This window comes from Pseudophryne corroboree, chromosome 4 (genome assembly GCF_028390025.1).
Source record: "Pseudophryne corroboree isolate aPseCor3 chromosome 4, aPseCor3.hap2, whole genome shotgun sequence".
Lineage (NCBI taxonomy): Eukaryota > Metazoa > Chordata > Amphibia > Anura > Myobatrachidae > Pseudophryne > Pseudophryne corroboree.
This window is the reverse complement of record NC_086447.1, coordinates 653,614,362-653,631,248: the sequence shown is the minus strand read 5'-3', so window position 1 is coordinate 653,631,248 and position 16,887 is coordinate 653,614,362. Positions and strand designations below refer to the sequence as shown.

Sequence of the window (16,887 nt, the reverse complement as noted above, 5' to 3'; positions counted from 1 at the left end):
TCTGAGTAGCTCAGAACTTACTCAGCCGCTGTGATCGCGTCAGCCTGTCCGGTCCAGGAATTGACGTCAGACACTCGACCTGTAAGCGCTTGGACACGCCTGCGTTTTTCCAAACACTCCCAGAAAACGGTCAGTTGACCCCCATAAACGCCCTCTTCCTGTCAAATTTTTCGTTAAATCTATCGCACAGCAAATATCCGCTTTGTACCCGTACGATGCACCTGCGCATTGCAGTGCATACGCATGCGCAGTAGTGACCTGATCGCTGCGGTGCGAAAAACGGCAGCATGCGATCAGGTCGGAATGACCCCCTTAGTACTACAATTTAGGAACAAGGGTGCAGGTGCACCATACACCATTAAAGTGATATGTAGAAATGTAAAGAAGAAATTACCCTAAGGTAATTCTACTCCTGGCGCTAGATGGGAAGGTTCACCCCAGCAGCTATATAAGAAAAGGGTTGGTCAGACCCCAAACAATGAAAAGTACATAAAAGGTATTAGCGCTTATAAGTCACAAATGAAGGGGTAGGTCACAATAAATCACAATTTATTAAAAAATAAAAATTGAGCAAAATGTAATAACTGTATGCATTGCACAATAATAACCAAAGCCAGATTAAAACAATATATGCAAAGTGAGTAGTGCCACTCCCAATTTGAGATATTTTTAGTGGAAGAAAAGTTCAATGAACCTGTTCCGATAAACAGTCCCCTTAATCCTTAAGGGCCCATATAGATCATATCCGTGAAAGATAATTACCACCAACGTCTCTCGAGGTATTAGGCGAATCTGCGTCCGCAATTAGCTGTTCCTCTGTGGGTGATGTGTTGTCCTTTCCACGGTGGAGTGAAAACTCTCCTTGTATAGATCCAAGGGCAGAAAGTCAATGGGGACTTGGTCGAGGTCTTCCAGAAGGTGGGGAGTAGGCACAAAAGAGCAGGTCTCACCAACGCGTTTCGTTGCGTTCAAGCAACTTTTTCAAGGCGCTAACAGTCCTGCTGGCAGTGGTTTATAAACCCTATCAATATGGTTGCTCATTAGCATATGTGATTGTTTGTGACCACCCACTAACGTTATATGACCAAATAATGACAGACATTGAAAGTTAAAATGTTAGTTATTCAAAAATAAAAACACACATCTGTTGTATAAGTCATTTTTATATTGTATTATGAGCAACATTTAATAAAATCCGATCACATGACCGCTGTTACATATATCTAAACCTGTGCACTTAGGAAGACCTGGAATAGGACTTCTTAGCTAATATTATAGCTTAATAGGAGGAAAATCCGGAGCAAGCTCCATAAGATTAGAATTCCACAGTTGATGCAAAAACACTCCCCCTCCCCTCATAGGAAAAGAGAAGTGGAAAAACAGCTGAATCCAATTAAGGACCGGGCCATGTCCAAATTACCAGCCTGTACACATGTAGGAAGTGACGCAGCTGAGGCGCTGCCATTACCGCATCATTCATCCGCATCCAAATCATCAAAATGTAATGTGGTTGTCATGGTGACGCACAGCGTGTCCCTCTCCTACGTCCTGAAGCGGGATTAGAGCGGCGCGGCATCAAGCTCTCAATACCGTGTCATTCCTCCGCGCCCGGACGACACAATGCGGTGCACATCAAGGCACAGTTTGTTGCCATGGTGATGTATACAATCAAGCATCGCCAGGGCAACACCCCCCCCGCAACTTGTACTCCGGCATCCCAACCGATAAACCCACAATAAGCCAGTCTGTGATGCCACATTATCAAAGTACTATGTTTCTGAAGGGATAGTTGGAATCTCCTGCCATTCATATATTTATAGGAGGGTCAAAGCAGGTTGATGTTCGTAGTTGGGCAACAAGATAGGAGAGTGACGTGCTGTGCGTTGCCATGACAACCACATTACATTTTCATGATTTGGATGCGGATGAATGATGCGGTAATGGCAGCGCCTCAGCTGCGTCACTTCCTACATGTGTACAGGCTGGTAATTTGGACATGGCCCGGTCCTTAATTGGATTCAGCTGTTTTTCCACTTCTCTTATCCTATGAGGGGAGGGGGAGTGTTTTTGCATCAACTGTGGAATTCTAATCTTATGGAGCTTGCTCTGGATTTTCCTCCTATTAAGCTATAATATTAGCTAAGAAGTCCTATTCCAGGTCTTCCTAAGTGCACAGGTTTAGATATATGTAACAGCGGTCATGTGATCGGATTTTATTAAATGTTCCTCATAATACAATATAAAAATGACTTATACAACAGATGTGTGTTTTTATTTTTGAATAACTAACATTTTAACCTTCAATGTCTGTCATTATTTGGTCATATAACGTTAGTGGGTGGTCACAAACAATCACATATGCTAATGAGCAACCATATTGATAGGGTTTATAAACCACTGCCAGCAGGACTGATAGCACTTTGAAAAAGTTGCTTGAACGCAACTAAACGCGTTGGTGGGACCTGCTCTTTTGTGCCTACTCCCCACCTTCTGGAAGACCTCGACCTCGACCTGCTCTTTTGTGCCTACTCCCCACCTTCTGGAAGACTTTCTGCCCTTGGATCTATACAAGGAGAGTTTTCACTCCACCGTGAAAGGACAACACATCACCCACCGAGGAGAAGCTAATTGCGGACGCAGATTCGCCTAATACCTCGAGAGACGTTGGTGGTAATTATCTTTCACGGACATGATCTATATGGGCCTTTAAGGATTAAGGGGACTGTTTATCGGAACAGGTTTATTAAACTTTTCTTCCACTAAAAATATCTCAAATTGGGAGTGGCACTACTCACTTTGCATATATTGTTTTTATCTGGCTTTGGTGATCATTGTGCAATGCATACAGTTTTTACATTTTGCTCAATTTTAGTTTCTCATACGCCCTAGAGGATGATGGGGTCACCATTAGAACCATGGGGTATAGACGGGATCCGCAGGAGACATGGGCACTTTAAGACTTTGAAAGGGTGTGAACTGGCTCCTCCCTCTATGCCCCTCCTCCAAACTCCAGTTTTAGAATTGTGCCCAGTGAGACTGGACGCACTACAGGGGAGCTCTACTGAGTTTCTCTGAAAATACTTTTAGTTAGGTTTTTTATGTTCAGGGAGGCTGCTGGCAACAGTCTCCCGGCATCGTGGGACTTAGGGGAGAGAAGTATGACCCACTTCCAGTGAGTTCAATGGCTCTGCTTCTGGCTACAGGACACCATTAGCTCCTGAGGGTGCTGATCGGTGGGTACGCCTAGATGCTCACTCCCGCAGCCTGTCGTCACCCCCTTACAGAGCCAGAAGTCAGAAGACAGGTGAGTAGCAGAAGAAAAGAAGACTTCAGTGACTGCATTTTCTGAGGTACCGAGCAGCGCGCGGACGCTGCGCGCCAAGCTCCCACATACACACAGCACTACAGGGTGCAGGGCGCGCGGGGGGGTGGGGGGGGCACCCTGGGCAGCTAATAAATCCTCAGTGGACACTGGCAAGAGGGGACATTAGTGCCGAGGCACTGTCCTAACCCCCGCCAGTATAATCATATAGTAAAAGAGTCGGGACGGAAGCGCGCCATTAAGTGGGCGGAGCTTCATCCTCACAGCTCACTCGGCGCCATTTCCTCCCCATCAGGCTTCAGAGACGCTGGTCCTTCCTTCACACTGACTAGTATCAGGGTGCAAAACGAGGGGGGGGGGGGGCACTGGCTTATTTGGTGCAATATACCTTATATTAAAAGCGCTGCAGGTCTGGGGCATTTATTAGGCGCTTCAGAACCGCTGGTTGAGCGCTGGGGTGTGAGCTGGCAAATTCCCTCTGTGTCTCTCTGACAGGCTTTCCTATGGGTCTGTCCCCTATAAGCCCGGTATGTCTGTGGGTGTTTATTATACGCGTGCCGGTATGTCTGAGGTTGAGTGCTCTTCACAGGAGGAGGCGGTATTAGAGACACAAAAGGAAGTGGGGGTGACCATGTCGGCACCGCCGACTCCTGATTGGGTAAATGTGTTGAATGCTTTGAATGCTAATGTGGCTCGTATTGGTAAGAGATTAGACAAGTCTGAGTCTCAGACCCAGGCATGGAAGAAGTCTGTGGAGGATATGTTATTAAAAGTCCAGGTCCCCTCTGGGTCACAGAAACGTACATTGGCCCAGTTGGCAGACACTGATACCGACACGGACACTGATTCCAGTGTCGACTATAACGATTCCAGATTAGATCCAAAATTGGCAAAGAGCATTCAGTACATGATTGTGGCAGTTAAAGAGGTATTACATATCACTGAGGACCCGGCTGTCCCTGATAAAAGGGTCTGTATGTATAAGGAAAGGAAACCTGAGATAACGTTTCCTCCCTCTCATGAACTGAACACGCTATTTGAAAAAGTCTGGGAAGGTCCTGACAGAAAGTTTCAGATTCCCAAAAGAATTACGGTAGCTTATCCGTTTCCCTCGGCGGATAGGGAAAAGTGGGAGTCACCCCCCACTGTGGACAAGGCCCTGTCACGTTTGTCTAAAAAGGTGGCTCTCCCGTCACCTGACATGGCGGCCCTTAAGGATCCTGCGGATCGTAAACAAGAAACTACGTTAAAGTCCATTTATACGACCACAGGTACGCTACTCAGACCTGTCATTGCGTCTGCGTGGGTAAATAGTGCTATCGAAAAGTGGGCAGACAACTTGTCTTCTGAATTAGATACCCTAGATAGGGATAGCATCCTCTTGATGCTGGGTTATATCAAGGACGCTGCAGCATACCTAAAGGAAGCTGCGAGAGATATTGGTCTTTTGGGATCAAAGGCCAATGCCATGACAGTCTCAGGTAGGCGAGCGTTGTGGATTCACCAATGGAATGCTGATGCTGATTCCAAGAAAAGTATGGAATCTCTACCATATAAAGGTAAGGCCTTATTTGGCGATGGCCTTGATGATTTGGTATCTACAGCTACCGCGGGTAAGTCATCCTTTTTGCCTTATGTTCCTCCACAACAAAAGAAAACGCACCACTATCAGATGCAGTCCTTTCGGCCCAATAAATACAGAGAGGGCCAAGGTTCTTCTTCCTTGCTAGTAGAGGAAGAGGTAAACGATCACCAGCCTTGTCAGGCTCCCAGGAGCAGAAGTCCTCCCAGGCTTCTGCCAATTCCACTGCATGACGTTGGGGCACGTCTCAAACTCTTGAGTCAGTTTTGGGTTCGAACGGACCTAGACCCATGGGTTTTACAAATAGTATCCCAAGGGTACAAGCTGGAGTTCCAAGACGTTCCCCCTCGCCGTTTTTTCAAATCGGCCTTACCAGCTTCTCTTCCAGACAGGGAGGTAGTTTGCGACACAATACAAAAGTTGTGTCAAAATCAAGTTATCATCAGGGTTCCCCAGTCACAACAGGAAGAAGGTTTTTATTCAAGCCTGTTTGTGGTCCCGAAGCCGAACGGCTCGGTCAGACCAATCCTAAACCTGAAATCCCTAAATTTCTACCTAAAGAAATTCAAATTCAAGATGGAGTCTCTCCGAGCAGTGATCTCCAGTCTGGAGGAAGAGGATTTTATGGTGTCGGTGGACATAAAGGATGCCTACTTACATGTCCCCATTTACACTCCACATCAGGCTTACCTGAGGTTTGCAATTCAGGATTGTCATTACCAATTTCAGACGTTGCCGTTTGGTCTATCCACGGCTCCGAGGACTTTCACCAAAGTGATGGTGGAGATGATGGTTCTCCTTCGCAAGCAAGGAGTCACCATACTTGGACGATCTCCTGATAAAGGCGAGATCAAGGGACCAGTTGGTGCAAAACGTTGCACTCTCCCTGACAGTTCTTCAGCAACATGGTTGGCTCCTAAACTTGCCAAAATCACTGTTGATTCCGACGACGCGGTTGTCATTTTTGGGAATGATATTGGACACAGAACTACAAAGAGTCTTTCTTCCAGTGGAAAAGGCTCTGGAACTTCAGAGTCTGGTCAAACAAATTCTGAAACCAGCAAGAGTGTCAATCCATCAATGCATTTGGTTGCTGGAGAAGATGGTTGCGGCCTACGAGGCCATTCAGTTTGGCAGGTTCCATGCCAGAGTGTTCCAGTGGGACCTGTTGGACAAGTGGTCCGGGTCCCACCTACACATGCACCGAAGGATAATCCTGTCTTCCAAAACCAGGGCACCACTCCTGTGGTGGCTACACAGCTCTCGCCTCCTAGAGGGGCGCAGGTTCGGGATACAGGACTGGATCCTACTGACCACGGATGCAAGCCTCCGAGGCTGGGGGGCAGTCACAATGGGAGAAAACTTCCAAGGAAGATGGTCAAGTCAGGAAACTTGTCTCCACATAAATGTTCTGGAGTTAAGGGCCATTTACGACGGCCTTCTGCAAGCGGAACATCTTCTTCGAGATCTGCCTGTACTGATCCAGTCGGACAATGTAACAGCAGTAGCGTACATAAACCATCAGTGCGGAACGAAAAGCAGAGCGGCCATGGCAGAAGCCACAAAGATTTTCCGCTGGGCGGAAAAGCATACAAGCGCTCTGTCAGTGATCTTCATTCCAGGAGTGGACAACTGGGAAGCAGACTTCCTCAGCAGACACGATCTCCATCCAGGAGAGTGTGGCCTCCACCAAGAAGTCTTCGCAGAGGTGACAAGTCGTTGGAGAGTTCCTCAAGTAGACATGATGGCATCTCGTCTCAACAAGAAGCTTCAGAGATATTGTTCCAGGTCAAGGGACCCTCAAGCAATTGCAGTGGATGCACTGGTGACACCGTGGGTGTTTCAGTCGGTGTATGTCTTCCCTCCGCTTCCTCTCATTCCAAAAGTTCTAAAGATCATAAGAAGAACAAAGATCCGGGCGATCCTCATTGTCCCAGACTGGCCAAGGAGGGCTTGGTATCCAGATCTTCAGGGATTACTCATAGGAGATCCCTGGCCTCTTCCTCTGCGCGAGGACCTGTTACAACAGGGGCCATGCGTGTATCAGGACTTACCGCGGCTACGTTTGATGGCATGGCAGTTGAGCGCAAAATCCTAGCCCGTAAGGGTATTCCCAGTGAAGTCATTCCCACACTTATTCAGACCAGAAAAGGGGTAAACTCTAAACATTACCACCATAATTGTAGAAAATGTTTCTTGGTGTGAATCCAAGGAGGCTCCTACGGAAGAGTTTCGGCTAGGACGTTTTCTCCATTTTCTACAAGCAGGTGTGAATGCGGGCCTAAAATTGGGCTCAATTAAGGTACAGATTTCAACCTTATCAGTTTTCTCTCAGAAACAATTGGCCTCCCTTCCAGAAGTTCAGATTTTCTCCCTGGGCACAGTTCCTATAACTGGAGTCTGGAAGAGGGGCATAGAGGGAGGATCCAGTTCACACCCTTTCAAAGTCTTAAAGTGCCCATATCTCCTGCAGATCCCGTCTATACCCGATGGTTCTAATGGTGACCCCAGCATCCTCTACGGACTAAGAGAAAAGGATTTACCGGTAGGTATTAAAAATCCTATTTTTTTCATAAATTGTGATTTGTGACCTACCCCTTCATTTGTGACCTATAAGCGCTAATACCTTTTATGTACTTACCATTAAAGTTATAACCACAATATAATATTCAATGTTCTTGGCATATATTGGCCAGTATATGAGCCTGCCCACCTAGCATAATCCCTGATAGGCAGCCCTTGAAGATAGCAATACCACATGGTTCTGGATACTTATCACAAATTCCATATGTTATTGTACAAATATGGGACATTGGCTTATCGGAGCTAATTGAATACCAGCCTTAGTCTTGGGACATGAAACTGCAGTGCTGGCTGTCTCTAAGGGGTCTATTTAGTAAGATTTGGACAGAGATAGAGTCGACGGAGATAAAGTACCAGCCAATCGGCTCCTAACTAGCATGTCACAGGATGGGTTTGAAAAATAACAGCAGCTGGTTGGTTGGTACTTTATCTCCATCCACTTTATTTCCATCCAAGGTTTAGTAAATAGACCCCTTAATCTGCATTAATAAGCAAAGGGAAGTATCCAAACAGTCAAAATAATAATAATAATAATAATAATAATAATAATACAGTTTTGCATCAAACAAAACAAGAAATGAATTATTAAAGAAAATTACAAGTACAACACTATAGTGCTGAGAAGTGGTAGAAAGGTAGAAAAACATACTGACCAATTGTTTAAACATATCTAAGCTAGACCGTGTTATGGTTCAACATACGAATAGCTGATGGAAAGAAACATGTAGTTGCTTGGTACATGACATCAATTCTCTAAACCTTTTGTCGGATGGTAATTTTTCTCCTGCAGGGTCCACAGGTTATCTACAGGATAACATTGAGATATGAGGTAGCGACAGCGGATTGGCACCAAATGATCAAAGCTTTCGGCCTCCCAGAATGCAACGGGCCCGTCCCTATATCCCCGCCTCCTGGCTCAGGCAAATCAGTTTTTTGTTTGGTGTGTCAGGAGCCGGACCATGGTCAATGGGCTGCTGCTTTTTTTTCAGCCATAAGCTTTTTTTATTTTATTTTTATAGTCTTACTAGTTCTTTTTGAGCAATTTTTCTAAAAAGCGTCCTATACGTACCTTAGAAAGAGTCAGTCCAACAACTTCCCGCCGGGTTGCGACCGCTTACCCATGTGTACAGTGCTGTTTCGGCAGGCATCTGTGTAGGATGTACTAGCAAGTCCAGCAGACGTTGCTAGGCTGTGGCCGTAGCACAGGGAGAAGGTAAGGCATCGGTTCCGCTTAGTAGGGGAAACGCGAGATACAGCCGTACTGTTTCGGGATGGAGACTACCGAACAGTCGCTGATGTGGCTGCCACCTCGGGTGCACAAGCGCTAGGCCTCGGGGATCATGGGCTCCAGGGGTATTATGAGGCCGCGATCCCTAGGGTTGAGGTCAGCAGTGGGAAATAAGACACTCCCTTGGTCGCCCCTCCCCCCGGTTCATGACCAGTTTCTTCCGAGTTTCCCACCATGAACTGAGTGCCTGCTTCCGTCTGAGACGCTGTGTTTCTAAAAGGACCCAGTCGCAGCATAAGCGACTGTATGACTGGTGCGTATGTGTTCACTTGGGCGTCTGTGTTCACTGTAGGTTCACTGGGTGGTTGTTTACACTAATAGCGTCTGGATCCACTCAGCGTTCACTAACGTATTGATCGATTCTGAAAGTGGGGTGAAGTCTTCCTGTATCCCACTCTCCTGAGTCGGGTGATACAGCACTAAGTCTCTATCTACCTTTGAGTACATATAGTTGGATAAGTGCCTGATGCATATGAGTCTGTAAACTATTGCTGCTGTTTCTTTCGATGTGCGACTGAATACAGTTAAACTCCTATATAAGGTGCAGTAATATGTTTCTCCTACATACTTGAAATGTATCTGTAGTTGATTATGTGCTCATGTTGCTTATTATACTAATGTATAACCTGTGACCGATTGCTAGTGTGATTGCTGACTTTACTATAATTCTGTCAGGGAGGGATCGGATTGTATGTCACTTTAACAAATTTTAAAGTGATTGCAGTCACAAATTGTGTAGTAAACACTGTACAGGTGTGTTATTTATCATGTCTAAGAGAGGCAAGGATGAGGAGTATACTCTCTCCACAGCAGCACCTACACTCATTTCATGTTTGTCTTGCAAAGCTGGGTTAACCTCTCGGGATCTGGTTCAAAATTAATTCTGTGCAAATTGTTTTAGCTTTCACCAAAGCCTCTTGAGTAATCCAAGGCAGGCACAGGTTCAAGTTGAACCACCATGGGCTTCTTTTGCACAGACATTATCCAGTATAGCTGAGCGGATAATGCCACCTCCTATACCAGAAATAGGTTACCCTATTAAACCTTACATGCAACATTCCACGTGGGGTTTATCACATCCAGTACAGGAAATGGCAGCCTCTCAACAAAAACAGGCTGAAAGGCCGGTGGTAACTAAATCACGTAGACATGAAACAATATCTTCACAGTATACACGTTTCAGATGAGGGCTCGTCGGAGGGTGAGAACTCATCGCACTCCGGGTCTGCATACAGAGACGAGAATGAAGGCCTTAGCTCAGTGACATATCTGTGCTAATTAGTGCTATGAAAGCCATTCTATCCTTAGAGGAGGCAGCAGAGCCTTTGGTAAAATCTAAGGCACCTGTGTTTAAACGTCCCAAAACAATTAGGACTGAGTTTCCTGGGTCAGAACAGCTGACGGATGTTATGCAAGAGGCTTTGGTTACACCCAGTAAGAAGTTTAGAATTAAAAAGAAATGGAATTCCCCTTATCCTCTTTCGGCTGGGGACTGTTTAAAAAGGGAGATTGGTGCGAAAATCTACACTACCTCTGCCTTCAACATCATTAAATGATGTCACGGATAGGAAAATAGATGGTTTTCTAAAAAACATTTTTTCTTTGTCTTGGGCAATCATAAGACTTCATCATGGCTTCAGCCTGATTGGCAAAAGCAGTGGCACCCTGGGCTAATGCTTTGGAGGATGATCTTTCAATGGCATCTAGAGAGCAAAAATCCCATATTGCACATATCAAACAGGCTGCTATTGTTATGGAAGAAACAGCCTTGGATATGGGTACAATTGCCTCTCAGGCATCAGTCTTAGCAGTAGCAACTCGCAGAGTGGTTTGGCTGCGTACATGGAAAGCTGACTCAATCCAAGAAGGTTCTGGATTCTTTGCTTTTACTGGAGATATTCTTTTTGGTAAAGAATTAAACAGTATTTTGGAGTCAGAAGCATTCCATTCCTCCTGCGCAACGAGGACAAGGTTTTACTCCAACCTGTTTTTAGTCCAGAAGCCAAATGGGTCATTCTGGCCCATACTCAATCTCAGAGTGCTGAACAAGTACATTTGGGTGCCTCTGTTTCATATGGAGACTTTACGTTCCATTATTTTGTCCATGGAGCCGGAGGATTGTATGGTATCCCTGGTTATCCAGGATGCTTACTTACATGTTCCTATAGCACTGTTTCATCAGCACTATCTCAGGTTTGCTATCCTCCAGCAACATTTTCAGTTTTAGGCCCTACCTTTTGGACTGGCCACAGCTCCCAGAGTATTCACCCAAATTATGGTGTTAATGGCATCTTATCTCTGTCAACAGGGGGAAAGGATTTTTCCATACCTCGACGATTTATTAATCCTGGCACAATCTCGGGAATTGTTTCAGTGTCATCTGCAACAGACAATAGCTCATTTGCAGAGACACGGTTGTTTCATACATTGGGCAAAGTTGTCCCTGGTTTCGTCAAAACGGATGACTCACTTGAGGGCTGTGTTGGATTCGGGTCTTCAGAGAGTAATTTTACCTCTGAATAAAAAATCCAAAATTCAGTCAAGGATTCAGGAGCTGCTACACAGTCAAAAGTGATTCATGCAGCAATGCGTGTGATGGTGTCGACATTCGACATGGTGGAGTATGCTCAGTTCCACTCGAGGTCTCTGCAACGTCTGATCCTTTCCAAATGGAATGGTTTTCATCAGTCAATAAAACTGCAGATTATGGTCCTTCCTCTGGAAATAAGGAGGTCATTAGCCTGGTGGCTACATACATCCCATCTGAACAAAGGGAGACCCTTTTGGATATAAGATTGGGAAATTCTGACAACAGATTCCAGCCTTCAGGGCTGGGGAGCGATGTAAGAAAGGAGTTGCTTCCAGGGGCAGTGGTTCAAGGAAGAACGTTGCATGACAATAAATCTATTGGAACTTCGGGCCATATATATGGCACTTATTCAGGCAAAGGATATCCTTCAGGGGAAAGCAGTCCAAATCCACTCGGACAATGTAACGGCAGTAGCGTACCTCAACCATCAGGGAGGAACTCGCAGCCAAAACGCAATGAAGGAGGTAAGTCACATATTAAAGTGAGCAGAATTTCATCATCCAGCCTTGTCCACAGTGTTCATTCTGGTGGTTCTAAACTGGGAAGCGGATTTTCTCAGTCGACACGCCATCCATGCAAACGAATGGGCTTTACACCCCGAGGTCTTCCAAGTTCTGGTACACAAGTGGGGGTTACCAGAGATAAATCTCATGGCGTCCTGTCAGAACAACAAAGTTCCCGCATACGAGTCAAGAACAAAGGATCCCAAAGCGGTCTTTGTGGATACCCTCTCAGTGAGATGGGACTTTCATCTGGCCTATGTGTTTCCACCAATCGCCCTGTTACCCAGGGTAATGCGGAAGGCAAAACAAGGAAGGGGCGCTATGATACTAATAGTTCAGGCTTGGCCCAGAAGACATTAGTCCACAGATCTTCAGAGGCTGTCGATGGATGTTCCATTCCTACTCTCTCAAAGTCCGGATCTACTGTCTCAGGGTCCTTGCTATCACAAGAACCTGGATCGACTGTCTTTGAAAGCGTGGCTCTTGAGACTTCCAAAGCAAGAGGATTCTCACAACAGGTAATTCAAACAATGCTCAGAGCAAGGAAACCTTACTCAGCTCGCATTTATCACTGAATATGGCAAGGCACCATTTCAGTGGTGCAGTGACCGGAAATTTGACCCTTTGTCTTTCAGAGTTTCCAGAGTCCTAGCATTCCTTCAGGCAGGAATGGACAAAGGTCTAAGGGTTGCTTTCTTGAGAGTGCAAGTGTCAGCATTGACTGTATGGTTAAAAAAAAAAATTGCTAACTTACAGGATGTGCGCACTGTTTTCCAGGGAATGCTGCACATTCAACCTCCTTTTGTTCTTCCTACAGTGCCTTGGGACTTAAATGTAGTCCTAAAGGCCCTTCACGTTGCCCCATTTGAACCAATTAATAAAGTGGACCTTAAATGGTTGACAGCTAAAGTTCTCTTTCTACTGGCTACTGCTTCAGCTAGAAGAGTTTCAGATTTAGGGGAATTATGTCGCCCTCCTTTTCTGTTTTTTTTTTTTTTTTTTTTTTATCCAGATAGAGCAGTTCTTAGAACCAAATCTGGGAATCTTCCTAAGGTGGTGTCTAAATTCCACCTTAACAAAGAAATTGTAGTCCCAGCCTTCCAAGGGCCGGACCTTTCTATGGGAGATGCATCGTTGGACGTAGTCCGTGCTTTAAGGATCTAAGTAGATCGTACCAGTGCCATCAGAAAAACAGACTCTCTTCATTCTCTATTGTTTTCACAAGAGAGGATGGCCTGCTGATAAGCAGACACTGGCGAGGTGGCTTCGAATTACTATTTCAGAAGCATATTCTCAAGCTGATCTCCCTGTTCCGGCTAATGTCTCTGCTCACTCTACTCGTAAGGTAGATCCGGTCTGGGCAGCACAAAGTGGTGCTTCAGCAGAACAGATATGTAAGGCACCCACATGGTCTTCCATTAAAACATTCATTAGACATTATGCCGTGGATACCTTTGCCTCTCAGGTCACTGAATTCGGGTGAAGGATTCTCCTGTCCAATCAGGAGCGTCCCCACCACTAAATTGCTTTGGAACATCCCAATGTTATCCTGTGGATATCCTGTGGACCCTGCAGGAGAAATAATCGTTATGGTGGACTTACCATTGATAACTCTCTTTCTCTATTTATAAGTCCACAGGTATCCCACCCTGATGCACCTGATTTGAGAGGATCCTTTCACTCACTAACCACTTCCTCTTGTACGGAAGGGTGTGCAGGTGTATTCTTCTCGCCTGTGTAGGGCTCTCTATGATGCTCCTACCTTGAGCTTTGGAAAACAACTGATTTGCCTGAGCCAGGAGGCGGGGATATAGGGATGGGCCCGTTGCATTCTGGGAGGTCGAAAGCTTTGAACGTTTGGTGCCGATCAAAACTGTGCTGTCGGTACCTCATATCCCAATGTTATCCTGTGGACTTAAGAGAAATAGAGTTATCAACGGTAAGTCTACCATAACGATTATTTCAAGCAACCTACAATATGGATGAGTCACGCATGATACCGCATGCTCTTTTTAGAACCCTATTCTCATAGAGTTCATGAACACTAGAAAGCTGTACCCTGACAATTTTACCTGCAGTTCTAACCAAACGTTTGAGTTTTCATATCTCTCCTGCAGTACAATTGCCAAACCAGATTTTCACTCCAATTGTCAAAACACTCTCGATCGTACAAAGATAAAATTTCACAAGAGTGCCTCTACCCACACCTGCCGCCCTCAACCGTCTTAAAAAAAGATAAGTTGCTGTGCCTTTCTTAATATAACTGCAGTATTTGAAGACCACATAAGGTCGTTTCAAACCATGGCTCCAAGAATCTTAAAAGATTCGACTGTCTCGATGGTAGCCTCATCTATCATCACTGGTGACTTAGCGGTACTGTCATTCCTTGTAAAATCAATCACCATTTCTTTCGTTTCAGCACCATTTAAAACGAGATGATTTTCCCTACTCCAAAACACAAACCCAGCTACCTCAGTTCCATAAAAACTGTCATCTTCATTTCTAATCAACCCCACAACTGCTATGTCTTCAGCAAACTTCACAAACCTTACAGATTCAAAAGATGACTCACAGTTGTGGGTAAATAAGGCATACAACAAAGGGCTGAGAACGCAGCCTTGTGGAACACCGGTATTTAACAGCAACTCCTTTAACCTAGGTTTACCACCTGCGGCCTGTTAGACAAAAAGTTTAGGACCCAGTAAACATATTCAAGCCTAAATTAAATAACTTGGATACTAAAGAAGATTGCACAATATAATTTAAAGCAGATGTATAATCCACAAATAAAATCCTAACATACGATTTCCTCAGCTCTAGGTTAATTAATGCAGAGTGCAAAACAGTAAGGACGGCATCGTCAGTTGAATGATTCGCCTTATATGCAAATTAATAAGGATCAAATCCAGCCAGAAAATAAACCTGAATCCGTTGCATAACCAGTCGCTCAAAGCATTCATGACCAGTGAAGTCAGGGCAATAGGACGGTAGTCATTTAGGCAAGTTGGTACACCTTTGTTAGGCATTGGAACAATAGTAGAGGTTTTGAAAGACTTTGGAACTATACAATTGAACAGAGATAAATTAAACCGTAACGTAAAAATCCCTCCCAAATGCTCAGCACAGCCTCTAAGGACTTTACCCTAAATCCCATCTGGACCTGCTGATTTCCCTGGGTCAACCCTACATAGGCAATCTATCACGGTGGACTCCTCAAACATAAGAGGTTATTCTCCAATCCGAGGAGTTAGAGCCCTGACCAGTGACTCATTCTCCTTATCATATCTGGAACAGAATATATTTAAATCATCCACCAGGGACCTATTTTCCTCGCCTATCTCAACCTTTATGGCCTTGTAATCAGTAATGGTCCGAACACATTGCCACAAACTCATTGGATCCCTTTCATTCCTTACATCTTTCTTCAGTCGTAACTGAATAATAAAGCTTTGCCTTCCTAATGAATTTTCTCAAATTGGACCAAGCTGTTTTGTAAGCTTCCTTATCACCTGACCTAAATGCTTTATCACGCTTCCTTAGCAATGGCCAAACCAAAAGTAATTTTTTTGTGGCACGTTTCCATTATTAACAAATTGATAATTTTGACCTAAATCATGCATTAAAAGTCCCAGCTCTCCATAAACTTGAAAATATTAGCTGAACAGCATGGAGGGATTTAGCGTGTAAAATTTTCTGGGTATGATGTTTTTTAAGAGGCTTCACTGTAGGAAGTTTATTTATTTATTTCTGCACTCATTAGTTGTAAATTGCTCACCTCAGACTTCAGTGTGGCCTGCCTGAGGAGTTGCCAGGTCCTGCTGTCCCAAAGCTGGAGTGCAGCAGCTTGTTATCCCTTGGGTCAGCCTCTCTACAAGTAGGTAGGAGAGTTTCGTTAGCTGCTGCTAAGTATAGTACAAGAATTGCATTCCTGCCCTTTGCATTCTGCACTGCAGTAATACCACCTCATGGCGTCATGCACTGATACAGTATTGGACCTACAGACATTTGTTAGGGGAGCCTTGTAGGACCATAATGGTTCAGTGTATGACATGGCCACATAGTTGGACTTCAACTGCTCGATCAACAAGGACTTTAGCGGTAGGAGGTGCTGGCTCAAGACACCAGATGGAAGTGCAGCATATGGCCCGGGCCAGTCCGCTCTAAATCCCGAACACTAGAACTCTAAGAGCTCTATCATAGGAGCTGCCACACATGTGCAGCAGCTCTGGGTGTCTCTCTCTAAAATAAAAATGTTGGTCTGTCAAGGTGTGTGTCTCAGGGATTTAGAACCCCCTGTGAGTGCACCATAGCTCTCGTAAAGCCAATGTAACATGTTGCAACAGAAATAACCTGTATAGTTAGTTATTCAGATTTGTTTGTAATAATATTTATTTCTCCTTTCTAGGGTTTATGTCTGACTCTGTTGCTGCTGGCAGTTTTCAAGAAAGCACTGCCTGCTCTCCCAATCTCCATCACTTTTGGCCTGGTGTTCTACTTCTCCACAGATAACATTGTGCGGCCTTTCATGGACACTCTGGCTTCTCATCAAATGTACATTTAATAATGTTTATCCCTTACCATGTCATAAATCTGTGATGAGTATGTTTTTTTAACCCTTTGTGTCACATATATTAGTGATACTGTGCACAATATACTGTACAGTCAAAGGAACTAAACCAAAGTTTTAATTTGGTTTACTTTAGTAGAGGGACACGGAGTCATCCTGTGTTGCAAGATCAAGATGCTTTACAAGGAAGCCTAAAAAAATGTGGAACTGTCCTTTTGTGCTCTGTAGTAAACAAATATTCATCACTTTAACTATGGGACTTTTGTCAACAATATGTGCTTTATGTCTAGTTTACAAAAACATAGAAGTTTTTCTCCAGCAGGGTCCACAGGTTGTCCACAGGATAACATTGGGATATGATGAAGCGACAGCGGATTTGCACCAATCGGTCAAAGCCTTTCGGTCTCCCAGCATGCAATGGACCCGTCCATATATTGCCGCCTCCTGGCTCA

General features: G+C 44.8%; 1 protein-coding gene across 3 annotated transcripts in view; it reads left to right on the top strand.

Moving 5' to 3' along the window:
* The window catches only part of PSEN2 (presenilin 2), a 110,225-nt gene extending 93,539 nt beyond the window's left edge, over positions 1-16,686 (top strand). For all 3 annotated transcript variants that reach the window (XM_063917780.1, XM_063917779.1, XM_063917778.1), the window contains exon 11: positions 16,274-16,686. In XM_063917780.1, coding sequence (XP_063773850.1) covers positions 16,274-16,429 — 156 coding nt within the window. In that variant the 3' untranslated portion in view covers positions 16,430-16,686. The remainder of the gene's footprint in view (positions 1-16,273) is intronic.
* Positions 16,687-16,887: the final 201 nt, after the last annotated feature.